The 24501-nt window shown below is 38.7% G+C and overlaps 1 protein-coding gene across 3 annotated transcripts in view; it reads left to right on the forward strand.

The window, feature by feature from the left end:
- LOC134541178 (cyclic nucleotide-gated cation channel beta-1-like) overlaps window positions 1-24501 on the forward strand; it is a 53729-nt gene that overhangs the window by 21237 nt on the left and 7991 nt on the right. For 2 of the 3 annotated variants that reach the window (XM_063384421.1, XM_063384430.1), the window contains exons 4-9: window positions 7452-7603; window positions 7890-7964; window positions 14797-15050; window positions 16356-16445; window positions 18548-18735; window positions 22988-23129. In XM_063384421.1, the coding sequence (XP_063240491.1) occupies window positions 7452-7603; window positions 7890-7964; window positions 14797-15050; window positions 16356-16445; window positions 18548-18735; window positions 22988-23129 (901 nt within the window). Of the gene's footprint in view, window positions 1-7451; window positions 7604-7889; window positions 7965-14796; window positions 15051-16355; window positions 16446-18547; window positions 18778-22987; window positions 23130-24501 lie in introns of all 3 variants that reach the window. The other variant, XM_063384413.1, reaches the window with a different exon arrangement.

Below are 24501 nucleotides of genomic sequence, written 5' to 3' on the forward strand. Positions count from 1 at the left end.
TAATTTTTAGCAAGGTAACAAGGCTGTGTGAAAAAAAATCACACCATATGTTCTTTTTCTTGCTTAAAGTTCATTCGCCTCTTTTTCTTACAGGAACAGACGAATTCTCTTGTATTTTCTTTTTTTTTTTCTTTTCTTATCTTATAACAGTCGTCTCGGCGAGTGAGTAACTTGAACATTTTTTATCTGACTGGTGGTTTCCAATTGCACTCTGGCGACTATCGGAGCAGATCAGCTGTTCGGTGCTCTTTCATTATATTTTCATTTTCATGGTGTTTGATCGACCCGCAGCGGGCTTCGCTGGGTCGGAAATTCACGTTCATTTTTCACAATTATATTCCTTACAGGAATTGAGCATCGTAATGTATCTGAGGCTACTAGCCTCAATGTAGATAGCAACATGCTATATTATCAATTGTAAACAAAACATGTGTTCTTCAGGATAGCTTGCAACAGCTCCTGTTGAGTAGTACATTTTTCATTTTCTATTTCCTCAGAGATGAATTTATATTTTGAAAATAATTTATATTTTCTTGAATTTTCTAATTTTTGCTTGGAGGAATGTTTATCTTGAAGTTGATTTATCTTGAGGCTTGTGGACACTCACTGCAAGAGCGTGTTATCTCGCGACATAGGATTCTACACAGTGTTTTTCAGGTCAGCCTATACCAAGATTTTTTTTTTTTTTTTCAAAGAAACTAAAATACATAAACAAACTTCGAAAAATCGAGTGATTCATATGATGAAAATTTATAAATTTTCTGTATAGGGTCCTTTTCACAACAAAACTTCATATAGATGTTTTCTGCAAATTTTCTTGTTATCATTTCATAGCAGATCAGCATACCCCTTTCTTTTTTTTTTCTTTTAACCTCAAACATAGGAATAAAACATAATTAAATTCAACACTACTAACAGATTGGTATTGTATGCGAAATGGATGCATATTTTTCTAATCAGTATCCTCAAGTGATACCAACCTAAAACATCAGAACAAAAAAAAATACTAATTCCAATTTCATTAGTATTCTCATATCAAACCAAAAATAATATATCTATTTTCATCTTAAATTGTGGTGATCTCTGCAAGAAAAGTGTTACAGTGCAACGAAATATCAACTGGAATAACCTATAACAAGGTAACCTAGAATAATTTTGCTTGTAGTTGCAAAGTGTTTTGTGCTTGTAGAACTGCTTTGCATGCCAGTGTTTACACATGTGTACACAGTTAGGTGAAATAACATCTCACATGTATTTTGTCGAGCACAATTACACTCATGTCTACTTGCTAGATAATTACATAGCTCTTCACAGTAAATAGGGCGAGTCTAGTGCTTCCCAATATGTGTTAGTGTTAGTGGGTCAGTACCCAAATCGAAGAATACATTAGCCGTAAAATACTCAAATAATTTATACCCATAATAGCTTCACTGGCTACTCAAAATCCCAGTGCGGGTGGCATGTCACTTCACCTCGTCACAGGACACTGGCGGGATTTACACTTCCGCTCTTACGCAAGGGTATACTCAACTGCTATATTACGCCTCTCCTGGCGTACCATATACATAACAACATAACACATCATAAACACGGGGATTACATGGCTCTTGTGCTAGCCATCACATACAGACTGCTCTCAGCTGTTACTCCAGCTTACTCGCTCACATGACAATGAGGTAAACATTAATTAGTGCTTCGACCAACATTTAATTTGCAGTGGTAGGGTTCTTATATTCCCTCAGCTGTGCAATGTTGTAACGGCCTATCGACTGGCCTGTTGATGGCTCGGCTAAAGCATAGCAATTCTCATGAGTGGATCCAGTAATAACATATGGACCATCAAATAATAAAAACAATTTCTTAGTTACATTTTCCCAAGCTCTGCTCACTGGATTAGTTTTCTTGAGCACTAGGTCACCAATTTTGAAGGTTGCTAATTTAGATGCGAGGTGCCTCCTCTTGCGGACTGCAGCTTCTGCTGTAAGCTTCTTTCTTATAAATTGCTCCACCTCTTCACCAGTGGGTAACACTTCCTCCTCTTGCTCTTGACTCAGTCGGGGCAGGTAGATAGGGTTGATCGCCTCAGACCTATCCAATTAGTACGATGTGCCTGCTGATACTCGCGCATCCTGCGAGTCTGGCACATTTCTGTTATTACTGTACCATGTACTGGTACCAGCTGCTTCCTGTACTGCGGACTTAAACTCTGCTGCAACAGGGTTTTCCAGCAGATAGCGTGGACGTGCTCCATGCTGATTAGTCACTTCAGGTTGTTGGCTCTGGCGAAACGTCCTGTTGGGCGACGCCGGTTGCTCAGACGGGTGGCTGTAGTGGGGCTTGCCTCCACCGCTGTCTGTCGTCTTGGGACTTCGGTAGTATGGCAGGCGGGAATCTTCACGCTGGTCGGGGTACTGTCTCTCCTTCATCCTACGGTGTTGGTTGTAATAATTCTCCCTCTCGTCATCGGATGAGGCACGACGACCGTAGTTGCGGGACTCCCTGGGTGGCCGTTGGTCCGGCGAGTAGGACCGCCTTCTCTCTTCATAACGAGCACTCTTCCTGGCTCGTTCTGCCCCTTCTTCCCCACTGTGGTATCCCTTGTTGCTGGGCCACCAGGTACGCTTCCTGTTGTAGTGTGCCCCTTTGTATCTATTGTGGTAGGGCCCACCGTTACCACGAGGTGCTTCCCCCCTGGCTTGCCAGCTCATGTAGTTTACTGCGGCCTGGCGTTCTGGTTTCTGTTTACCCTCGCGTCCTTGCCAGTAAGGGTTGACCTGGTGCTGCTTCTGGTGAGGTAGTGCTCGTTCTGCCTCCTCTGTCCTGGGTGCTACTCGATCCAGTTTCTCGAGCTTATCGTAGTTTAGCAGTCGATCACGAAACTCAGTGACATCACGATAGTGTAGGCCAGACAACTGCTTCTGGTATTTCAGCGGCAGCTGTGTCAACATGGCAGCCACAAACTCCTCATCGGTCATAGGGAGATCCAAATACCTTGTTTTGTCATACATGTTAGACAAATGTGCCTCCAGAGATGTGCCCTTCCTTGGGTCGTATTTCTCTGTATGGAGTTGTGCCCTCAGATTACTCTGGATCCTGATGTTCCAGAATTGCAGCTTGAACAGTTCCTTAAATTGAATGAAACTATGTGTATTGGTGCTGGTCAGCTCCCACCAATAGAATGCCTGACCTTTCAATGCGTTGTTCAAACATTTCAGAACCTCTCCATCGGTGAGGTTAAACATTGTCACATATTCCTCGAACTTTCTGAGGAATCTCATGGGACTCTCATTTGCCCTGCCTGCGAAAGTAGGCATGGCCTCTGCCCACAACTTTGCTGGATGGTGCATCAGAGCTACCGGGTCCAGATGGCGCTCTGTTGATGTGGTAGTTGCCCTAGGTCCAACTGCTGCCCTAGTCTCTACAATCTGCCTGGGTAGTGATTCTGTAGGATATGTGCTGTAACTGCACCCAGGTGTGGTGTCCAGTGGTCTACATGTACTAGTAGGAGGTACTTCAGGTGCCTCTCGCTGTGTCCTACCAGTTGCGTCAGGTGTAGGGCTCTGACTTACAGTCAGATTTTGCAGGCAATCTCGTAAGCTAGAGGTCGCCACCTCTATGTCCTCCAACCTGACTTCGAGTCGTCGAGTCTGTCCATGCAGCTCGTCCCTCATGCTGACTTGACTGCGTTGGCAAAATTCCCTCAAACCATGTTGTTCTAGGGTCACATTTTCACGGATGGCTAGTAGTTGTGTTTCCAATTCACCTACCCGTTCAACTGTCTGAGTCACCTTCTCCACGACCTGGTTAATTTCCCTCTGTTGCTGCACTAACTTCTCCTCTATGCTCCGTTCCAGACTTTGTACACTGGAACAAGTGAGGTCTAGTTTTGTCTCCACCTGCTCTGCCTGCTTGGTGTGTATTGCTAGTTGAGACATTATCCTATTTTCAGACTGCTCAGTTTGTGTTGTGAATTGGGACATTATCCTATTCTCCGATCGTTCGGCTTGTTTGGTGAGCTGTTGTAGTACCTGCTGTAGCATCTGTGTCATGTCAGGGCTTGACGTGGACATGCCTGGTGTAGTCGTTGTTTTGTCCTGTTCTAGTGTTATACTTCCTGTGGGAAGAGGTGACACTGGCCGCCCTAACCTCTCACTATGTTGCGTGTGTGAGTGTGTGGGTACATCCGTTATTCTTGTCTCTGGCGAACTACATTCCTCCATGGCCGATGATGTGTCGCTGTCAGAGCTGTGATTCTTAGGACACTCTTCACATATGCTATTGGCCCTACTCCTTAAATTATATGACTGCTGAGCCATTGTGTTTGACCTCCAACAAATTGAAATTTTCAATCACAACAAATACCCTGCTTACTTGACAGTTCAATGAAATACTTGTTTGTATGTAAACAAGCCTATTAACTTTGATGTAAACAAATCGGGCCCCACTAGTTGGGTTGCCACTCTTCTGTACTATGATAGGTGACAGAATCAGGGTGTGTTGGGCTCCACTCTTCTGTGGTGTGATTGGCCACACGTAGTGGAACCACTTTTCTGTAGGGGTACTACTGCTGCTATGCTAAATACACAGATAGCGGGTAGTATTGTTAAGTAACAACAATATATACTTGTCATTTACTTACTGAAGTTTAAATAATAAATAATTTATCCATGGATGGTTATGGCTCTGGCGAAACTAAATATATTCTTTAATTAATTTTAAAAAAATTCAAATATGGGCGCCACCCTTATGCACTACGTAAATTACTTAATAGTTTAGAGATCATGTAGTATTACACACAAGGGAAATATTAAATATTCTCTCACTATAAATAAAAAACCTTCACAAGATATGGAAATAAACAACAAACCAATTAGAATTATAAAGGACACACACACATGCACTGTAAAATAACGACATATAAACTTACGATTAATATAAATATTCTTTAATCAAATAAAAGTATGTTTTGTCTCTAATCAATCCAGTGGTATGTTGTTTTATATTTGATAAAATTACAGGAGTTAGTTTGCACACATGGTAACATGAAACAAAAGTTCATATGTTCCAAAATAAAAAAATGTTTGTTGCAAATCTCGATTTATAATAAATTATTTACGTGAGAAAATAATATTTATTTAAAATGTTCGTTATTAAAATTAGTTTTTATTTTATTTTCCGCGGCTGAACTCATTGAATATTTGCGGTAGAGCATCTCGAGACATCTGTCTCAGTTCACCTCTGGGTGATTGAACAAAAGTCAAGTATGTAAAACAGGATGCGTGATTGTTTTAATAAAAATGTTTATCTCCATATGATTTTATAATAGCTCAACAATGAAACGTAATATTTGAAAGTCCGTCGGCAAAAATCACGATGTATGTATGTAGTGAACATTCAAATTAGCATGGCATCATGAGTCGCTGGTTACTCACGGTAAAACACACCTCAGTACACGTCATTTATGACGTGCCCTAATTAAATAACATATACTTAAGATGTAAACGACGTTTCAAAACATCCTGATCGTCGGATGACCTATCCAGCTATTCTTCTTCATTAGTTTTTAAGGGAATTTCAACCCGGCCTATGCAGCCATCATCGCCGTTAATTTTAGACTCTTTTCGTTAATTCTATAGTGACGCTTATCTTAAGTAACCACGTCGCTGATTGGCTAAATCACTAAGATTGTTGACTTAATTACACGTTCAAAATCACTCACAGACAATTAACAAAACAAATTAATACATCACAATTACTTAAATTTAAAATAGAATTTTACAACAATGGAAAATCTCTTATGTAATTATTAAATAAAAAGTTCAATTTGCCGTTTTTAGGTCCAATGTTCCCTAGAGGGGTCTTGTTAATTGAGCTTCGGCGTCACTTATATTACACCATAGAGAATGGTAGTTGCAGATACGTCCAAAGACGTGAACACAGAACAAAAACATAAAATGTCAATAAATAATAATAATTAAAAAGTGTTATTTAAATAAAAGAAAACACTTTCTGTGCGTATGACAGTCATGTTTCAGCACAGCGTTCTTGAATTCTTGAATTTTTTCCATGAAAATCAGTGCAAAAATGCAATGGCATATGTCCAAAAATTTATATTAAATAAAAATTCACCATTGCATGAATAGGTAATATAAAGAACGTATTTTGGTACTGCTTGCAATAAAGCTTTAGTACTATTTTTTTTTATTTGAAATGACTTAGGACTTAGCTTTAGCTACTTGTCGAAGTCTACACTTGTGAACTGGTGTGGTTATCACGATAGTTGTTATTGCCTGCCTGAAATAATGAATTATTCCCTCGCGGGCTTACATACTGGATCCTGTTGGAAAATATGTGGTTGCAACAATGTGAAAAGGTCTGGGAGAATTGATTTATACCTTGGCATGTCAAAAATTATGATTAATAGTTAAAAATTAGAATTATAGCAAAATATGGAAAAATGCAAGATGGCGAGGCCTAATTCCCCTTAAGACGAGGTGTCGTTGAAGGGTATGGTTTCGGTTGCGTCACACGGCTTTGTATCGCACTCGGTCACGTAAAGCGATATTGCAGTAACTATATGGCTAAGGAAAATTTCTAATACCCAAATAATAAGGACCTAGATAGATCACCTGTGTGAAAAATAAAGAATATATATATATATATATATATTAATGTTTAATGTGTAAACGTAGTATCGTTGTTTTCCCTATGCAAGTATATACAAATATGACCTTATTGGCCAATTAGGCCGCCATTTTGGATCCCTTTTTCGTATGCTAGTGTGTTCCAGTGTCGATCGCCATATTTTTTCACTTATCAGATAGAGTGCACTAGTAACAATCACCATAGTTTCAGCTATCAAAACGTCCGCCATCTTGTCGGCCATATTTAAATTTCGTAATTTCCACTTAAAAAATTCGGAAAATTTCTAAAAAAAATTATACATTTTTTTTTTTTAATAATTCCCTATTTTTAATATACTGATTAGATTTATTGCAGTCCTCGGTTGGATCACTGATAAATGTATAAAATACTTAATAAATTTTGGCTTTTAGAGTTAAAGTCCCAGGTTCTCGAGGCGATTACAATGCCATCTCGTGTCGGGCAAACTGCTAGAATTCTATTTGTAATGAAGAATCCTTATTGCTTGGCGACTTCTATGATACTTACGACCTCGCGGGTTACGAGTCACGGCACATGTTGCGTTGGAACTACTGGTCCGACCTCCTCGTCACACGAGCACTGCGCTTAGCGCCTTAGACCCCGAGGGCCTTCTCTGCTTGGTTGTGCCTCAACGGCGGTTTGCCCTTCGCGTGAGCTAGGAACTGTTGCAAGAACCCCGAATCAGCAAACATCCAACCCGTTTAACCGGCTAAGAATGTTTCGCATGAGGGTCTTCCATTTCCTGTGACAGCAGAGGATTTTAATGTAATTTCGTACTCTTTCCCCAGGTTTCCTCAGGACGGGCTGTACCAACAGTTGATCAAGTCTTTCGCTAAGCACGCGACCAAACTGCAAGAGAATCTCATAGATCAACAAACTAATAGCGGCGGAATCCTTAGAGATTCTCGACATGAGCTCATCGCTAACGAAGATACAAAAGGTGTAGTATGGAAATATTTTACAATTTTTTTTTAAGTTCTAAGAGATAACTTAATAGATAACCTAATTTTGCACATGTTAAATAATTCATTGATTCCACAAATAATGGCATGACAAATCCTTATGTTGCATTAAAAAATTTGTTTAATTTTTAATTAGTACCTACTTCGAATGAACTTAAAGCAATTTTGTCCATTTGGCTTGAATAAAAACACTCCTATCAGGCTCTTAACACTCCTGACAGGCTCTTAAGACTGCTGTGAGAAAAATGTTCCGGTTTGTTTCAGGAGGCGACGACAATGAGGAAGAAACCTCCTTGCCGAAAAGCAAAATCTGGTGGTGTGAAAGCATCAACCCTGAAGGTTCTGTCTTCACACGAGTTTAACGAGCTTGAATACTTAAGACCCTGTTACATTGTCAAATATTTGTCTCCAACTATATTTGACACTAGAGTTGGAGGGGTAGTAATCGACAGATACAGTGCTTACAGTTTTCTAAATCAAATATTATAATTTTACTACCAAACGTTCAGGAGGGTCTTACTTATTTGTCTACATAATCGCCAAAACGATCGAGGCATTTTTCATATCGTGAACCAAGCTTCTCGATGCCTTCTTGGAGGAAGTTAGCCGCCAGTGAATAGAGATACAGGGCCAGCGCCTGGATCTCCCTCTCCCTCAGGACGCTGCTGTGAGGCGGGTGGACTAATAGCGCGGCGCATTCTGCCCCACTATTCACATCTCTTGCAACACGTCTTGACGCGGGAGCCAGTACGCCGCAGTATTAGTCCACCCGCCTCACAGCGGCGTCCTGAGGAAGGGGGAGATCCAGGCGCTGGCCCTGTATCTCTATTAACTGGCGGCTAACTTCTTCCAGGAAGGCATTGAGAAGCTTGTGTTACGATATGACAAATGCCTTGATAGTTTTGGCGATTATGTAGAAAAATAAGTAAGACCTTGCTGTACTTTTGGTGATAAACTTATTATGTTATGTAAATTTGTCGCTTTTTATAGCCCATCGGAGGTTGAATAAAAAGTCCCCGTATAATCGTTCGTAACAATAGCAAGCGAGAACAATGAAAAGACAGTGCTATACTGCTCTTATGGTCCGTGAGGAGTTATTGGCAGGAAATGACATTAAGACAAGAAGCATTAAAGACCGGAAATGACCGCTATAAAATGTTATAAAAGGATTCTTTGCTTATAGGGAGCTTATAAGCTTGCCCATGTACGCATACATTCACCTCGCATTGTCTTATATGCACTGTTAGAAATTACAGTAAATTGAAGGATATCTCAACAAAGTATTCACTTCAAATAAAGGAAGAGTTCTTCGTAATTTTATATGAATGGATCTTCGTTGAAACTACGGCGTATTTCAACTTCCGAATACCGTGTTTTTTCCCGTATAAACAAGGTAAATAGATATGTGACAGAAATAAGTGCGTTTTTGCGTGGATCAATACTAAGATTAATCTTGTAATTACATGTTCAAACGAAGTTAACTTTGTACCCGTAAATTTACTAAGTTAACAACACATTTATGTAGATCCTTGGATAATTTGTAACTAGCGTTCTTCGTAAATTTAAGGTTAACATTTTTAACCATGTGTACACCTTGTAGTAAGTGATGAGAATCAAAATATCACACTTTTCGCTAAAAACTTAGATGAAAGTTTGTTGGGATGTATATACCCACCCAGTGGAGATAATGCTCACGGGTGGTTCGCACCAATGCATAGTACAGTTTTTGTAACCAAATGTACGACATCTCAAATTACAACATTAAAAATATATTACAACTTGCGATACAATACAACTGTCGACGGTTCATCATATAGGGATGTCTATGAACCAAGCTGTATTAAGAACATCGACTAATGTATTATTACAAAGCACATTATTTATTAATTACATTAGGACCATTAGAAAATTTGGGATGGTCTGAGAACTATAGGTATAATCAAAAATTTCTGATCATAATAGTTATAATCTCACAGCCAATCAAATAAATTCATATTTTGCCAATTCAGATACTTTGAAAATATGTGTATCCGAATCGGCTGACACATTTGTACTTAACAACTCACACCTTTCTGACGATAAGTTTTTTTTTTTCCCCAGTACCATACTTAGATTTTGCGAAGGCCCTGCGACGCATAAAAAGTAGTGCGGTTGGTAATGACAAAATAACCATTAAAATTATGTAAATCACTTCACCATTTGTCGTCTGTGTGTTGGAGCAAATTTTTAATGCATCACTTACTACAGGTCAATATCCGACAATATGTAAGTACTCCTAAATTAAACCAATTCCAAAAGTTTAATCTCCAGATTCAACAAACGATTTTAACCCTATAACTATCCTGCCTGCTGTTTCCAAAGCTCTTGAATACCTGGTGCATCAGCAAACATATACATACCTATCGAAAAAAAAAAATTAGTTTCTTTCAAATCTGGCTTCAGACTTGGTAACATTAATACTACTGTCTTAATAAATGTTAGATAGCATCCGTCATGCTATAGATAGGCTGGAAATAACCATTTTAATGCTGCTTGACCTTAGTAAAGCTTTCGATTCGGTAGACCACGCTCTTTTACTAAGAAAAATTTCAATTATCTTCAACTTCTCTCATAGTGTTTGTATTTGGTTCGAATCCTATCTGGACGGTCTTTACCAACGTGTCGTTCTTGATTCTTGATAACTAAGTGTTCACGTGCCTCCCAATAACCGCGGGTGTCCCTCGGGGTTCGATTCTTGGTCCACTTTTATTTGCTATATTTATTAATTACTTACCTAATTGCCTTAAAAATTGCCAATACCACTTGAATTCTGACGATGTACAGATATATCTTCATACCAAAGCAACATATATTAATCAGTCAATTAATTTATGTTAATATTATGATCTCTATTCCATTTTGAGATGGACAAGTGTTAATAAACTCATGTCAAATATTAATAAAACACAGGCCATTATATTTGGTTCTGCTCTTATGATATATTTAGCAATTTCTTACAAACTTAATAACTTATCGCTTGGAGGAGTTCATATTCAGTTCTCAAACGTAGTAAGAAACTTGGGAGTTCTGATAAACTCACTCTTAACTTGGAATAAGCAGGTAATGAAAATAAGCAAGAAAGTCCAGTTCTCCATGCATTGCTTACGACAATTTTTACAATTTAAAACTTTTTATTGGTCACAATATTTGCACTTTACATCGTTTGGTACATGGTGTAGAAGACACTCTAGCACAATGTGCTCTTTTGTCTAGTTATAAAATTATTGAAAGGCTTACATGTTATTTACATTATGCATATGTTTGAATTTATTTACAGAAGGAAAAAAATTAAAAACCTACAGTCTTGGTTATGTGAGTCTTAGCTCTTAGTCTTTGTTGTATATTACACACTTTCACTGGTTGTTACACGAAAATATTTAATTAAATAACAATGTATTTACATTATGTACAAACACTACACTACGTCACTTTGGTGTGCGTCCGTAGTGAGACACTTCATTGGCACTGTGGTCGGTGTCCATTTGCGTGAATGTGTGCTCTGCCCAGTCAGGGTGGCCTGCCTGGGTGATAGTCTGTTATGAGTTTGTGTGGGTGAGGTCTCGTGATGTTGTGTTGTCCAATGTTCTGAATGAGTGGTGCCGGGTGTTGTGCAGTTTTGTGGAAAAATTTGTCTGTGTACTGTGTGATAAGTGCTCTTGGAGGTTGGGTGTTTGCGAGTGCGTGAAGCTGTATGTTAGTTACATGTCTGTATTTTCCGAGTGTTGACCTGAGTAATTTGTTAAAGCATGTAGTTATTGGGTGGAGCCGGATGTCAGGTACATGTGCAAAGATTACGGATACATACAGACGAATTGGGACAATGTATGCCTTGAAGAGGCGTACACGGTCCTGGTCTGGCAGGGGGCTATGTGGGCGGAGAATTGTGGACAACGAGTTAAATGCACGGTAGGCCCGGGCAGTGGCAGATGAGAATTACGGTGAGAAGCGCAGTGAGCGATCCAGTGTCACACCGAGGTATTTCACTGAATCGCTCCACTTGATTACTGTGCCTCCCACAAACAGTGCTGGGGGCAGACGTGGGCGTCGTCTGGTAAATAAAATGGCTTCTGTTTTGGAGGGGTTTGGGAGGATGCCCCAGGACGTAAAATATGCTGTAACTGATCGGATGGCCGAGGTCAGCCTGGCTTTAATTAAAACGGGGTCATGATGGATAACCATCAGCGCGGTATCGTCCGCGTACATGACAATCGTGCATTCTGGGGGGTTTAGGAATGTTTTGAATATACAAGGAGAATAAAAGGGGTGAGAACGTAGACCCTTGTGAGACTCCTGCGGTTGCGATTGTTTTTCTCTCCCAGTATTAAAATCATTCTTGTTCAGACCTTAATTATGCCTCACTTTGATTACTGCGATGTTTTGTTTCCTGCTATAACATATTATAAACTGGCAAAGCGACTTCAGAAGCTCCAAAACTGCTGTGTAAGATTTATTTTCAAACTTAAATTACGAGAGCATCTAACACAGTACTGAAAGCAGTTGAAATGGTTAAAACTCACTCAAAGACGAAATGTGCACACACTGATTTTTACTTACAATGCACTGCAACCGGGATCCCCTCGCTAGTATCTGTCGGCCAATTTAAATTATCTACACAGCCAACTTAGCCATTAGACACGATCCACAAACAGTTCTATGCTGGCAATCACCGTATATTCATCCAAAAGCTTATCAGGATCTTTTTAAAATACGAGTAGCAGGCTTCAGAACGAACTGGACCAGAAGACAAGGCAATCTATTAACCTAGCAACCTGCAAACATAGGCTGAAGAAACATCTCTGGAATACCGACTCAGCATGATCACTTCGCTGCCTACCTACCGTGAGAATGTGTGTGTGTGAATGTGTGGGAGAATGGTATTAATGTTATACTATATCTTATTGGCAACAGATGACTCTTAACCTTTAATTACATTTCTGCAGGTGTGTATGCCAATCTATAGTTTAATATAAATCAGTTTTCTGTTTATCTTTTATCTTTGTATGTTTAGTTTACATTCAAGTTTGTTTTATATCAAGCATTATTTTGCAATGATTTATTATTTTATTTTTTAACGCGCCATGTTAATCTGTATTCTGTGTGTGTGGCCTTAAAAAATTTTTCACCTGATCATAAACGTGCGTAATGGCTAAACGTTGGACACGCACTCACGAGGGCACAGGTTTGAACCTGCTCCATCCATCCTGATTGCGGCATGTTCTCATGGTTCCATGGCAAATTCCTTCCCAATATTCCTTTCTTGTGATATTTAATGTTTCCGCAAATCGGTTGACAATGTAAGAACTAAATTTTACATGATGTTTATGATATTTTCATGTGGAAGGACAATCATTTCCTGAACTATTTGTCACACTAGGGGCAGCACTGTTGCGTCTAGCAGGCAGAGGGAGTGGTTCTAATAGGGTTTCAGTCGTGAATAAACATATTGGTATCACTTATCAGATTTCACTCTTGTTATATTCACATAGTTATAACTTTCGGAGGATATTGTTCCCCATTCCTCTGAAAATCCGCCCCTGCTATTGGTGTCGTCGACAAGACGTATTACCCAACTAAATATTTAAAATAAACCTCTTTCGCCATGTGGGAAACATACGATTCAAAAGATACTTTTATATACTCCCGAATACTTGAATTCCTGTAACTTCGTGAATATTTTATCTCCGCGTGTAATTAACCGTTTTAACGCCATGTTTGATTCCCAACTGTGCTTGCAAATAGCTTGCCTAAAAATTACAGGGACCTCGTTGCGTAGCAACTTGTATCAATTGACGTAACAAGGAGGATATCCTTCAGTTCACAGAAATGAAAGCCACAACAAAAATCCACAGAAATTAACCGAAGTCAAAGTTTAGGTTATGTTAAGTCAGTGTAATAAATAATAGTTCTGTGTTATCGGGAAGGTTTTTTATGTTAGGTTAGGTTATCGTAACTAAAATTAATGGTTAATTATATTAGCATTAGCGTTATTTAAAATACTCTATGGCCATTAATATTTAAAACCTGTCAATACGTTTTTTTACAGAGAACTTCTGAACTTTTCGAGTTTGGTTCTCATCCCTGTGAACTGTAGTTTTCCTTAACAAGGATATTTGCAGGAATTTCCATGTATTATTTTTCTCGTTTGTAATGGCTATTAATGTATATTACGTAACTTGATAATTTTATGTTACTCTTTTAACCCTCGGGTATTTTTTTCAACTAAAAAAATCCGAAGTTACACGAAGGCCTGGTCAAGGGGCATCTACGAAAGTATTTGTGGAACGTAGGCTACTTTTCCGCCTGTATTTACTGTATTGCATACCTATGTGCCAGGGACTAAATATGGATATAGACAGTATGTGCAAGTAGCGCAGTGGAATATTATTTTGTCCTACATGTAACGGCTTGTTTGCCAATAGAACTGTAAAATCGTCTGTCATGGCGGACAGAGCTGTTACGTTGCTGAGCTTATACAATCTCACAACATTATGCTTGCACCAGTTTCAATGCAGCTAGTAATAAAAGTTTCATTACTGGTAAAATTTAATATCTCCTTACAGCCAATAATTTTACAACAGTTTGAAGAATAAATTTTACGAAACGTGTCAATGTTTAAGGTTTGGCTTCACACGTCATGTTGTTTATTTTATTTTATTATCATTAATGGCTGCTCCTGTAAACTTGTTACGACCATTTTTTTTAGCTATTTATTTTTTGCTGCATATCAGATATTAAACCAGATTATTGTAACCAGATATTTATTTTTTTATTACTGTAACAATTTGACATTTATTGTTTTGTTAATAACTATCAGTAAAGATCTGAACGAAAAAAATGTGCTACCTACCAAACAAGGTATGCAGAAGAGCTCTAGTTATAAATATACAGTAATAGCTTTTAAAAAATATATAAATGCTAAGAAATCAAAATAGATAACATAGTTTGTGAGATTGGGCCTTAAAAAAAATTATTTTTGACCATTCTGGTTGGAATGGTAAGCGGCGTATGGCATTTGAGTCGCTCTGGGGACAGGACCGACGTGAAGGTAGAGGACCGAGGTCGCCGGAGTCCTGTCCCCGGAGCGGCTGTCACGCACTACTCGCGTGCTGAGCGAGTGGCGTGCTACGCGCAGGCCGCGGCTACATGGCGTGGCTGATGGCGGTGTCGGCCGCCTTCGTGTACAACTGCTGGGTGATCCCGCTGCGCAGCACGTTCTGCCGCCACTCGGGCGGCGGCGCGTGGCTGGCCGCCGACTGCCTCGCCGACGCCGTCTACCTGCTGGACGCGGCGCTCGTGCAGCCGCGCCTCATGTACATGCGGGACGGCTTCTGGGTGGGCGACCCGGAGCTCACGGCGCGCCGGTGCGTCGCGCGCCTCCAGTTCAAGGTGCGGCGCGCAGATACTCTTATACCGCCTGCAATCAAGCTTCCGTGCCAGTGGCGGGTTTGGGAGGGGCTTGACCCATATGAGGCTAGGCTTTATCAAGGCAAACACTAAAACAATAGTGGACCCAGATGCTTTTCGAGGGGGCTTGAGCCCCTTAGCCCCCCCTCTGGATCCGCTACTGTTCCGTGCCAAAGGTTTTTTTTTTATCGGCATGGCACAGGGACTCAGCTTTGGCTACTTGTTGAAGTAAGCACTTGGGAACTGGTGTATAGTTAGTCACCCGCGTGAAATAATAAGTTATTTCCTCGCGGCGCTTACGTACTAGAGCCTGTTGGTAAATATGCGGTTGCGACAAGATTTGTAAGTTAAGTGAAACATAATTTATTCCTTAACCTACCAAAAAAAATTAGGAAAAAATACATCAAAATTATAAATATAGCCTGAATATGCGAAAATCCAAGTGGGCGGGACCTTTAATACCCATTAAACTCACGAAGTACACGCGAGCGAGCAAGGTGGAGAATATCGGAGTGCGTCGTCTCCCGAAATTTCCGCGAAACAGTGATCCTGTTATGTAGAATGCAGTCGTTGCCATGATGCGACTTCCAGAAACATTCAACCTAGATTTTATTTCATGTTCTCTAGACCCTAAAGCCATTGTATAATCAAAAGTGTATATACAGCATATCTCAAAACTTTACGTCAAGCCAATGAATTACGAAATCCTGAATCAAAAAACCACAATTGATAAAGTATTGTAGTCTTCTGAGTTCTATAGAATTTTCCTCCAAAATAATTAAAATGACCATAAATCATTAAATTATTATATATTGTGACAACAAATTTTTGTTATTCCAACCTGAATAACCATACTGTTGATAATAATTCAAAAATAAAAAATACATACTCTACTTTGTGGAGGGGGGGAATTCTTTGCACTACTAATGCGGCAATTTTTTTTAAGTGGTTAAGTATGACTATTCATGCTGTAAAAACAATTGATATGCTAACTTAGCAAGTTTTTTGCTTAAAAGAACTATATTTTCGCTTAGAGGTCATGCAAGCAAAGTAACTAAAACCATTTTTTAAATTTTTATTTTGCAAATAATATTGGCCGTAGTACATAAAATATTAAAGTCGAAGACGAATAAACCTAAGCTTGAATCTCTGATACAAGAAATATTTATATCAACTGATGTGGATAATGATTATTTTCACTCATATTTATGGCTGTATAGTTTATAGTAGCTTAGTTACAAGAAGTGTGCATGCTACTTTCTGCCACCGTAAATTACTGATTTGCAGATGGACGTTTTGTCTCTACTGCCAACCGACCTGCTGTACCTGAAGTACGGAGCAGACATGGTGGTGTTTAGGCTACCTAGGATGCTAAAGGTAAGTGTGCCTACACATGTAATTCATTGTTCATAATTTATCGGATATACATTTTAGTGTTGTGTTCTATTTTAATTTCTTCGATACCGGTTTGTTAATCCTTCATATTATTGTATTTGTAATACTATTTTTATGTAGTCTCTTATTCATTGGATGTGTTTCCTCCTTTAGGCTTTGTTCAATCGTGTTTTTAATTTGAAAATGAAACTTTGAACCGCATGTATGCCATATGCTCAGAAATGTATTTTCGTTTCTTAGTTATAATTTATGGCAAAGTGATGAGTATAATTTTATGAAAAATTGAACTTCAAATACCTCTGGAATAGCCTTCTGTTTCTCTCTTTATCTCTCTATTTTTCTCTCTCTTCACATTCTAATTTAATTTTATGTAAAAATAGTGTTGTCAATGACTAAGCATACCTTTATTTTTAAATATAATCGAACAGTTACAAACATCACACTGGATGGGATTCATAAACTATGACATTTTACTTAAAATGTTGCTAGTAATATTGATAGGTCGTCTAGTTTCCCATACTGAAAAAACATTTTATCTTATTTGTTATCTCAGTGGTTGGAGCTTCTGTAAGGCAAGACATAGGTTCCGATTCTATTCCCGGTTCGGGGATTTTTCGTATGTCGGGTCCAAGATTGGGTGTTGTCCTTTCATCTCCATGCTGCGGGAGGCTGTGTTAAACCACTGCAGAATCATCTTTACCATAAAACCGTAATGATGCTGTAGCTTTCAACACCTCGGCATTACTTGGGTGTCACCGTGCTCGAACACGAGTATCAAGGCATCACCATCATCATCATCCATATTCCCGCTGCGCCCTCCCACCTCACCCACCATTTTGATGCTGGAGTTTCCCGCTGAGGTTTCCTTTACCGGCCCAGGTCGCATGGCGAGGACCGCACGGGTGGTTGGTAGCTCTGGCTGCTTAGAGCACATCCAGAGGAGTCCCCACTCCGCTGAGGCGCACTCGGTGAGTGGCGACACAGCTCCGGCACTAGCCTGCACAGCTGTTTATTTATTCATTCGGCTTTTGTGTGGCGCAGCTAAGGCATGCACGCCTTTTCTTGCACTGAACCATGAGACATAAACTACGCGTAAAAAGATATATCTAGGCATCAACATAAAATTAAACACTAACAAATTACAAAGTACAGCAATTACTGACGAATCATCTACCAATTTAACATTAAAGTTTAGTACTAACATATACCATATAATATATTGTATTAAATATAAAAAATAAAATTTAAAATAAAATGCGTAACCAAAGGAATACGGAATGAATGTGTGTTGGATTGTGTGCAAGAATGACAGTATCATAATAAGAATTTAATTATATATTAATATTTTTGCATTTAATACAATATATTATATATTCTATGTTAGTACTAAACTTTAATGTTAAATTGGTAGATGATTCGTTAGTAATTGCTGTACTTTGTAATTTGTTAGTGTTTAATTTTATGTTTGATTCCTAGATATAACTTTTTACACGTAGTTTATGTCTCATGGTTCAGTGCAAGAAAAGGCGTGCATGCCTTAGCTGCGCCACACAAAAGCCGAATGAATAAATAAACAGCTGTGCAGGCTAGTGCCGGAGCTGTGTCGCCGCTCACCGAGTGCGCCTCAGCGGAGTGGGGACTCCTCTGGATGTGCTCTAAGCAGCCAGAGCTACCAACCACCCGTGCGGTCCTCGCCATGCGACCTGGGCCGGTAAAGGAAACCTCAGCGGGAAATTCCAGCATCAAAATGTTAGTAAAAGTTAGAAAAACCAAATACATGTTTGATAACTTTAGTTCATTGATACCTTAACTAACTAACCTAACCTAATTTAACCTAACCTAACTATACCTAACAACGTGCTCAAAAATTCCGCAAAACCTAACATTACTCAGCCAGCTTTGGGTAGACCTAGGTGTACACGGTTAATCACCGAATTCAGATTCATTTGAGTGATTATCCGGACTTCACCCAACGCCCTTGGATAATGCTAAGTAGATCCATGGGTGAACCTAGGTTTACTTCTCCTAGCAATACGGGAAGCACAGGTGCTGGTCCCACGTGGGCTTGTGTCCGCCGTGTGCAGGTCCACGCCTTCTGGGAGATGTTCGACCGCATGGCGGCGGCGCTGCGCCAGAGCAGCGTGGTGCGCCTGTCGCGCAGCGTCAGCTACGTCATATACGTCATCCACCTGAACGCGTGCGGCTACTACCTGTTCTCCGTCTGGCGCGAGGACGGCACCAGCAACTGGGTCTTCTCCGGCAAGGGCACGCCGTCAGTCGCCTCCGCAGCCACTGTTCTTCATTGTGTGGTCGTGTTAGGACTTGATTGTGCTTCGCTCGTTGACACACGCAAGCAACACACGGTCCTGATGTTGTCCACTCCCCGCTCCCCTACCCACAACCCTTCCTATACAACCTACCCACAGTTTCCCTTCCATGCCCTCGCTAACCCCTCCCCTCCAGAGTGTATCGAAGGTCAGTCCCGAGGCCAGATTGCGCTTGTTTGCGTTTTGCACAAAGCACGATGCTATGACAGAGTGATCAGGCCGGATGATGGTGTGTTGGTATTTAACCATGTCTACAATTTTCGTCTCTTTTATTTAGTGAATGTTAAAACTAAAAGATTGCATGAAACATCTGGAATATTTCTTCTCTTCGTGCTTTGAGCAAGTCATTTGCAACATTACTTTTTTAACTCGAAAAAAAAAACACCAACAATATTCACCACTTCAACAAGAGTGGTTTACATTCTACGTAAAAGCGAACTCATCGAAACTATATTTCCTAGAGTAGGTTAGTAGGTTGGTCTATTTAATCTAAATATTTAAATATACTTAAATAAAAATTAAATTATATTATAAATAATTATAAATCTTGGTAATTATGTTCTATATTCACCAAACAAAAGCATGTATGTATTTCATTAAATGTTTTCGTTTTATAAAACGGACCAAACGTTTTAGACAAGTGTTAGAATAATAATAAAAATAATATAATAAAGATGTATTCCCATCACCTTCATCAGCAATCGATTATTTCAAAAAATAATAACATTGAGGAAGGTTCATTTTTAACACTGACTTTTATTGTGCAATTTTTTTCTTAAAATAATGTTTTTAATGTTCCAAAATGCCTAGTACCTACTCATGAAAATGTGTCGGCATTTGGCACATCATTTGTTTTAAACCTTTGCATTGAAATTTCTCATTGTAAAACTAAACACTTCATTCACATTTAATCTGCATATGTACCTATATATAGTGATTCATACAAGATCGAACGGATTAATTTGCAACAATGGCTATCTGCGTGTTTTAAAAACAGTGGACGATTTCAACACTTGCTTTAATCCCAATGACCATAATAAATCCAATGTACATCTTACCGTGGAACAATAATTTGTTGCTATCCTTTGACCGGTTTTATAATAACTCAGCTTTATTTGTTCTCTAAAACCAATTTAAATATTTAGATTAAAATAAAATACCATTTTGAGTTGGTTACGTAATATATCACCCAGTACTTAACTCTAGAAAAAAAATGGTTTTGTTGTTGTTGTTTTTTTTTTTGTTTTTTTAAGAATGTGAACTTTTGATGTTGTAGTGGGGGTTGTTGTTTTCTCAGAGTTATAAAAATAATGTTTTAGATGTCTTCCTCAAAACCCGAAGAGAAGCAATATTACATATATTCGATACAATCTTTTTATTTCAACATTCACTAAATAAAGAAGATAAAAATGTCGACATTCTGAAAAATCAATACTGCAACAAAGTAAGCAAATTGATAACACCGGCGGAAAGGGTTGATATTAACTAATTAAGCATTGGAAAAAGTTTTTGTACGTAAGGTCCCATACACTTAGAAGGTATTGCAGATAAATACATTGGGGATTGAATAATGTTTTCTTCTTCTATATTTCTTACATAGGTCAAATGATATTATTCTAAATAATTTATTTTATACTAACTAAAGTACCCAACGTAGGGTGAAGATGATTTTTTTTAATCGGATGTAATAATAATTGTCTTATTAATTTAAACGTCAAGTTTGCGAGTTTCATAAACGTTGCCCTAATTCTGATTGAAGGGGTAGAAAAGGCGATGTGTTAGGTTAGGGGTAGGAGTGGGAGGAAAGTAGTGTTTCAATTATTAGATGTAGATAGTAGCGTTCTTATTTTTAACGTCAAGTGTGCCAAATTTCATCTAGGAGGATCAAAATGCGGATTTAAGAAGGTAAAAAGGGAAATGCAGTTTTTTTTGTAATCTTGTATTTTCAGTGAACTTATTTTTCTCTAACTGGACGTTAACGATAAATTCTCGTTGTACTGTACGTGAACTGATCAAAATTTCACCAAGGAGAGCCAAAAATCTGCTTTAAGGGGTAGTTACTTTTAAACTTCATGTAGCCATAAAAAATGTAGGTTCAAAAGTAATTTTCATTTTTAACATCAAGTGTGAAAAATTCCATTAATGAGTGAAAATTTCTCCTTAAAAGGGAAAGAAAGGGGGATGGGGTAGTTTTTAGAAGTATCGTGAAATCAATAAACCTTTTTTAAGTAAATGCAGATGTAGACCGTAAATTCCTCCTCTTATAAACTTCAATTATGCATGATTTTATAAATGTGTACCAGTACTATACTTTTAAATATAAGGGAAAGGTATATGGGGATTTTTTTTTAATCTTCTACAGATAATTTTTGGGGGTAAACGTTAATTAAATTTAAATAGTTAATTTTCTCTTAACTTGAATGTCGAGTTTGCACAATTTCATTAAGTACCATAATACTGTTTAAGGGGTAGAAATGGAAATTAGCGGTGGTATTTAGAAATCTCGTTTGAACTGGGGATGGATAATTTTATATTTTTTAATCGGACAGACGGTTATCTTCATCTTAATTTTAACGCCAAGTGTGAACAATTTCATTTAAAAAATACCTATATCCTGTTTTAAGGGATAGAAAAGGGGGAAGGTGTTTTCTTTCTGAATCCTCATGTCAACAGAAAGAGGAGGGTGGCTATTCTGAAATAAGATAAAGCAGTAAATTTTATCTTGTTTTTAACATATATTTGCTTAATTTTATTTACATGTTAAAACACTAGGTTTCAATGGATGAAAAAAGGGGACGGGGTGGTTTTCCAAAATCGCATGTAGGCAGTCACCGTACATATTTTTGCTAAATTATATGGTGAATTGTAATTTTCTTCTTACATTGAATGTAATGTGTGAAAATTTTCACCAAGAATCAGATTTCTGTCTTAAAGTGTGGGAAATGGGGATAGGGGTGGTTTTCCGACATTACATTTTTTTCTAAATCAGTTGAAGACAGTAATTTCCCCTTTAATTTAAACACAAAGTGTGCTAAATTTCAACAGCAACTACAAATATTATGTTTTAGGAGGTGAGAACAGGTGATGGGTGTGTTTTTTATTTGATGTAGAAAGTGTTCTGCCTCTTTTTTATAAATAAATTATATACAATAGCTTTACGCTTATATTGAATGCAAAGTAAACAAAATTTCATCACGTAGTGTTGAAGTTCTGTTTTAAGTGGTTGAAATGGGGGATGCAAGTGATTTTTCGAATTATTATTTAGACAGTGACTTTCCTTGTGTTTCGAAGGTCATGTGTGCAAATTTTCAACTCAATCGGATGAACAATGCGCGAACGCATAGAAAATGAACAAAATGTAAGATGGCCACAAATTCATTTTTATGTTTAAGAATAAAAAATAAATTATATTAAAATGGGCTAGAAGGCTTACCCCTGACAGAGCTAGGCATCAGTTAGCCTCATCACCAAACTTGTTTGTAAAGTCCCCGAATTAATTTTTTTGCAGGCGCGCCAACTCACGCTTAGGATATTATCTATTTTTAAAAAATTCTTATTAAAAGAAGGTATAAAACACTTACAAACTGCTTTGTTAGGTCCCGGAATTCTCTGGTTTGCAGGCGCACTAACTCACACCTGAGATTTTATCTCGTATTACAGAATTACGTTCCAGATGTATCCCACAGGAGCTTTGCATTTTTCCATAGTAAAAATTAGCCTATGTCACAATCCAGCCCATGAGCTATCTGTATGACAAAAATCATGCCGATCCGATCCTCTGTTGCCGTGTGAAAGAAGGACAAACCAACAAACACACTTTTGCATGTATAATATTAGTAAGGGTATTAAACTGTATCACATTCTTGATTCAGTAACTTAAGTGTGTGTGTAGTAGTTATTAATTATTAGTCACAATTTGCTGTTTCGCCTTACAATGGGTATATTTTTTTTATAATACAAAACGAGATATTTTTGCTTCTGATTTTCTCTTCTTGTTTAGTAAATAAAGGAATCATTAATTTGTCATTTCTAGATGAATTTGTGTGTCCAATTGCATATAATATTTCATCTTTACAAACTGCTGTGCTTTTTGGGACCAGGTTATTACAGCTGAAGTATTCTATGGTGTGAATGCGAATGTAGCGTTGCCTGTGAAGAGAGAGACGTGTGCCGAACTGACGGGTGCGGGCTGCGCAGGTACTTGCAGTGCTTCTACTTCGCGATCAAGACGACCACGGCCATGGGCAGGAACCCGAAGCCCGACACCTTGCTGGAGACCATCTTCATGAACATCAGCTGGCTGGTGGGCGTGTTCATGTTCGCCATTCTCATCGGGCAGGTGCGGTCAGCCTGCTGGCTCCCCGTCCCACAAGTCATGGGCGTGACTTTCTAACGAGGTCACGACGTAACCATTTTTCACAGGCCGCAACGTAGTGTCTATTGACAGTATTATTGCAGCCGTGGTCATCCCCAGAAATTAATTCGCTATTAAACACCAATGCCTTCACAGTGGAAAAATATTAACGTCAGACATTCCATTAAATTATATACTATGCTTTAACATTGCCAAAATTTGAAGATAAAAACGATTAAATTGTTATTACCACAAAGCTGCACTCTCGGAAATTACAGTAAATATTCAGACTTTTCAACGAATAATTCACCTCAAATAAATGAAAAGTTCTTCGTAATTATATATAACTGAATATTAATAGAAAAAAAAAGCCGTATTTCGTCTCTAATTCTGTTTTTTTTTTTAAGTAACACACTTGTAGAAGAAATACGAGTTTTATTTTCAGGAGTCTTAAGAATTTTTAGAATGTTTTGCTAGTATACCAATATAGTTTTCGTGGATTCATGTTCTAACGATAAATTAGGAAGATCCCTGGATAATTTGTAACCAGCATTCTTCGTAATTTAAATGTGAAAATTTTTAACAGTGTATGGCGACTTTGTTTCCTATCGCTCCCTCAGAAGGATAAGTAGGCCATGCATGATTGTAGGCCGAGCATAATTCAGTAACATTACTACGCTAAAATTAAAATTAATTAATAACAAAATCAGGCGTGAGTGTAACCTGGTATGATTGTAGATTATTTACAAATGAGGAGTGTGCTATGAGCTGTAGAAATTAATGTATAGTAGAGACCCGAATATTTCACTGTGTAGTCGTGTATTCACTGGCGCATTAGTCATTTCTACATCATCTGGTCACTCTCGTGAGCAGCCATTTTTATTTGTGTTGACAGGGTTGGGGGTAGCTCCACCCTTCAATTTTTATTTGTTTTGTAATTTGCTTAAAGAACTACGGGCCGTGTAAAAAAAAAAAACCTGTGACACGATTGTATGGTTTGAAGTTTTGTCATCGTAGTTAAGTGAATTCACGAACTTAACCGCCGGGTCTCTAAAGGCCTCCCCACGAACGTTCCGTAAATCCTCAGAGGGAAAACTGCGCAAGCCGGACCTTCGGGATTCACGGGGCGTGTGAGCCACGCAACTGCGCAGTTCTGGTGCACTGTACAGGCCGCCGGAGACTGTGGGAAGACACTCGCTGGACAGCGCAGGCCGACCTGAGCGTGTGTGGCCTTGCGACACAGTCCAGGTCAGTTCATGCTGGCGAACCGTGTCTCGCGACGTACTGCAATAGTTTATACAAATGTAGGATTCAGAGCCATGCCTTTGGCTGGTGAAAAGTGACTAAACGTGATCGA

The sequence above is a fragment of the Bacillus rossius genome, chromosome 1, assembly GCF_032445375.1.
Source record: "Bacillus rossius redtenbacheri isolate Brsri chromosome 1, Brsri_v3, whole genome shotgun sequence".
Classification (NCBI taxonomy): Eukaryota; Metazoa; Arthropoda; class Insecta; order Phasmatodea; family Bacillidae; genus Bacillus; species Bacillus rossius.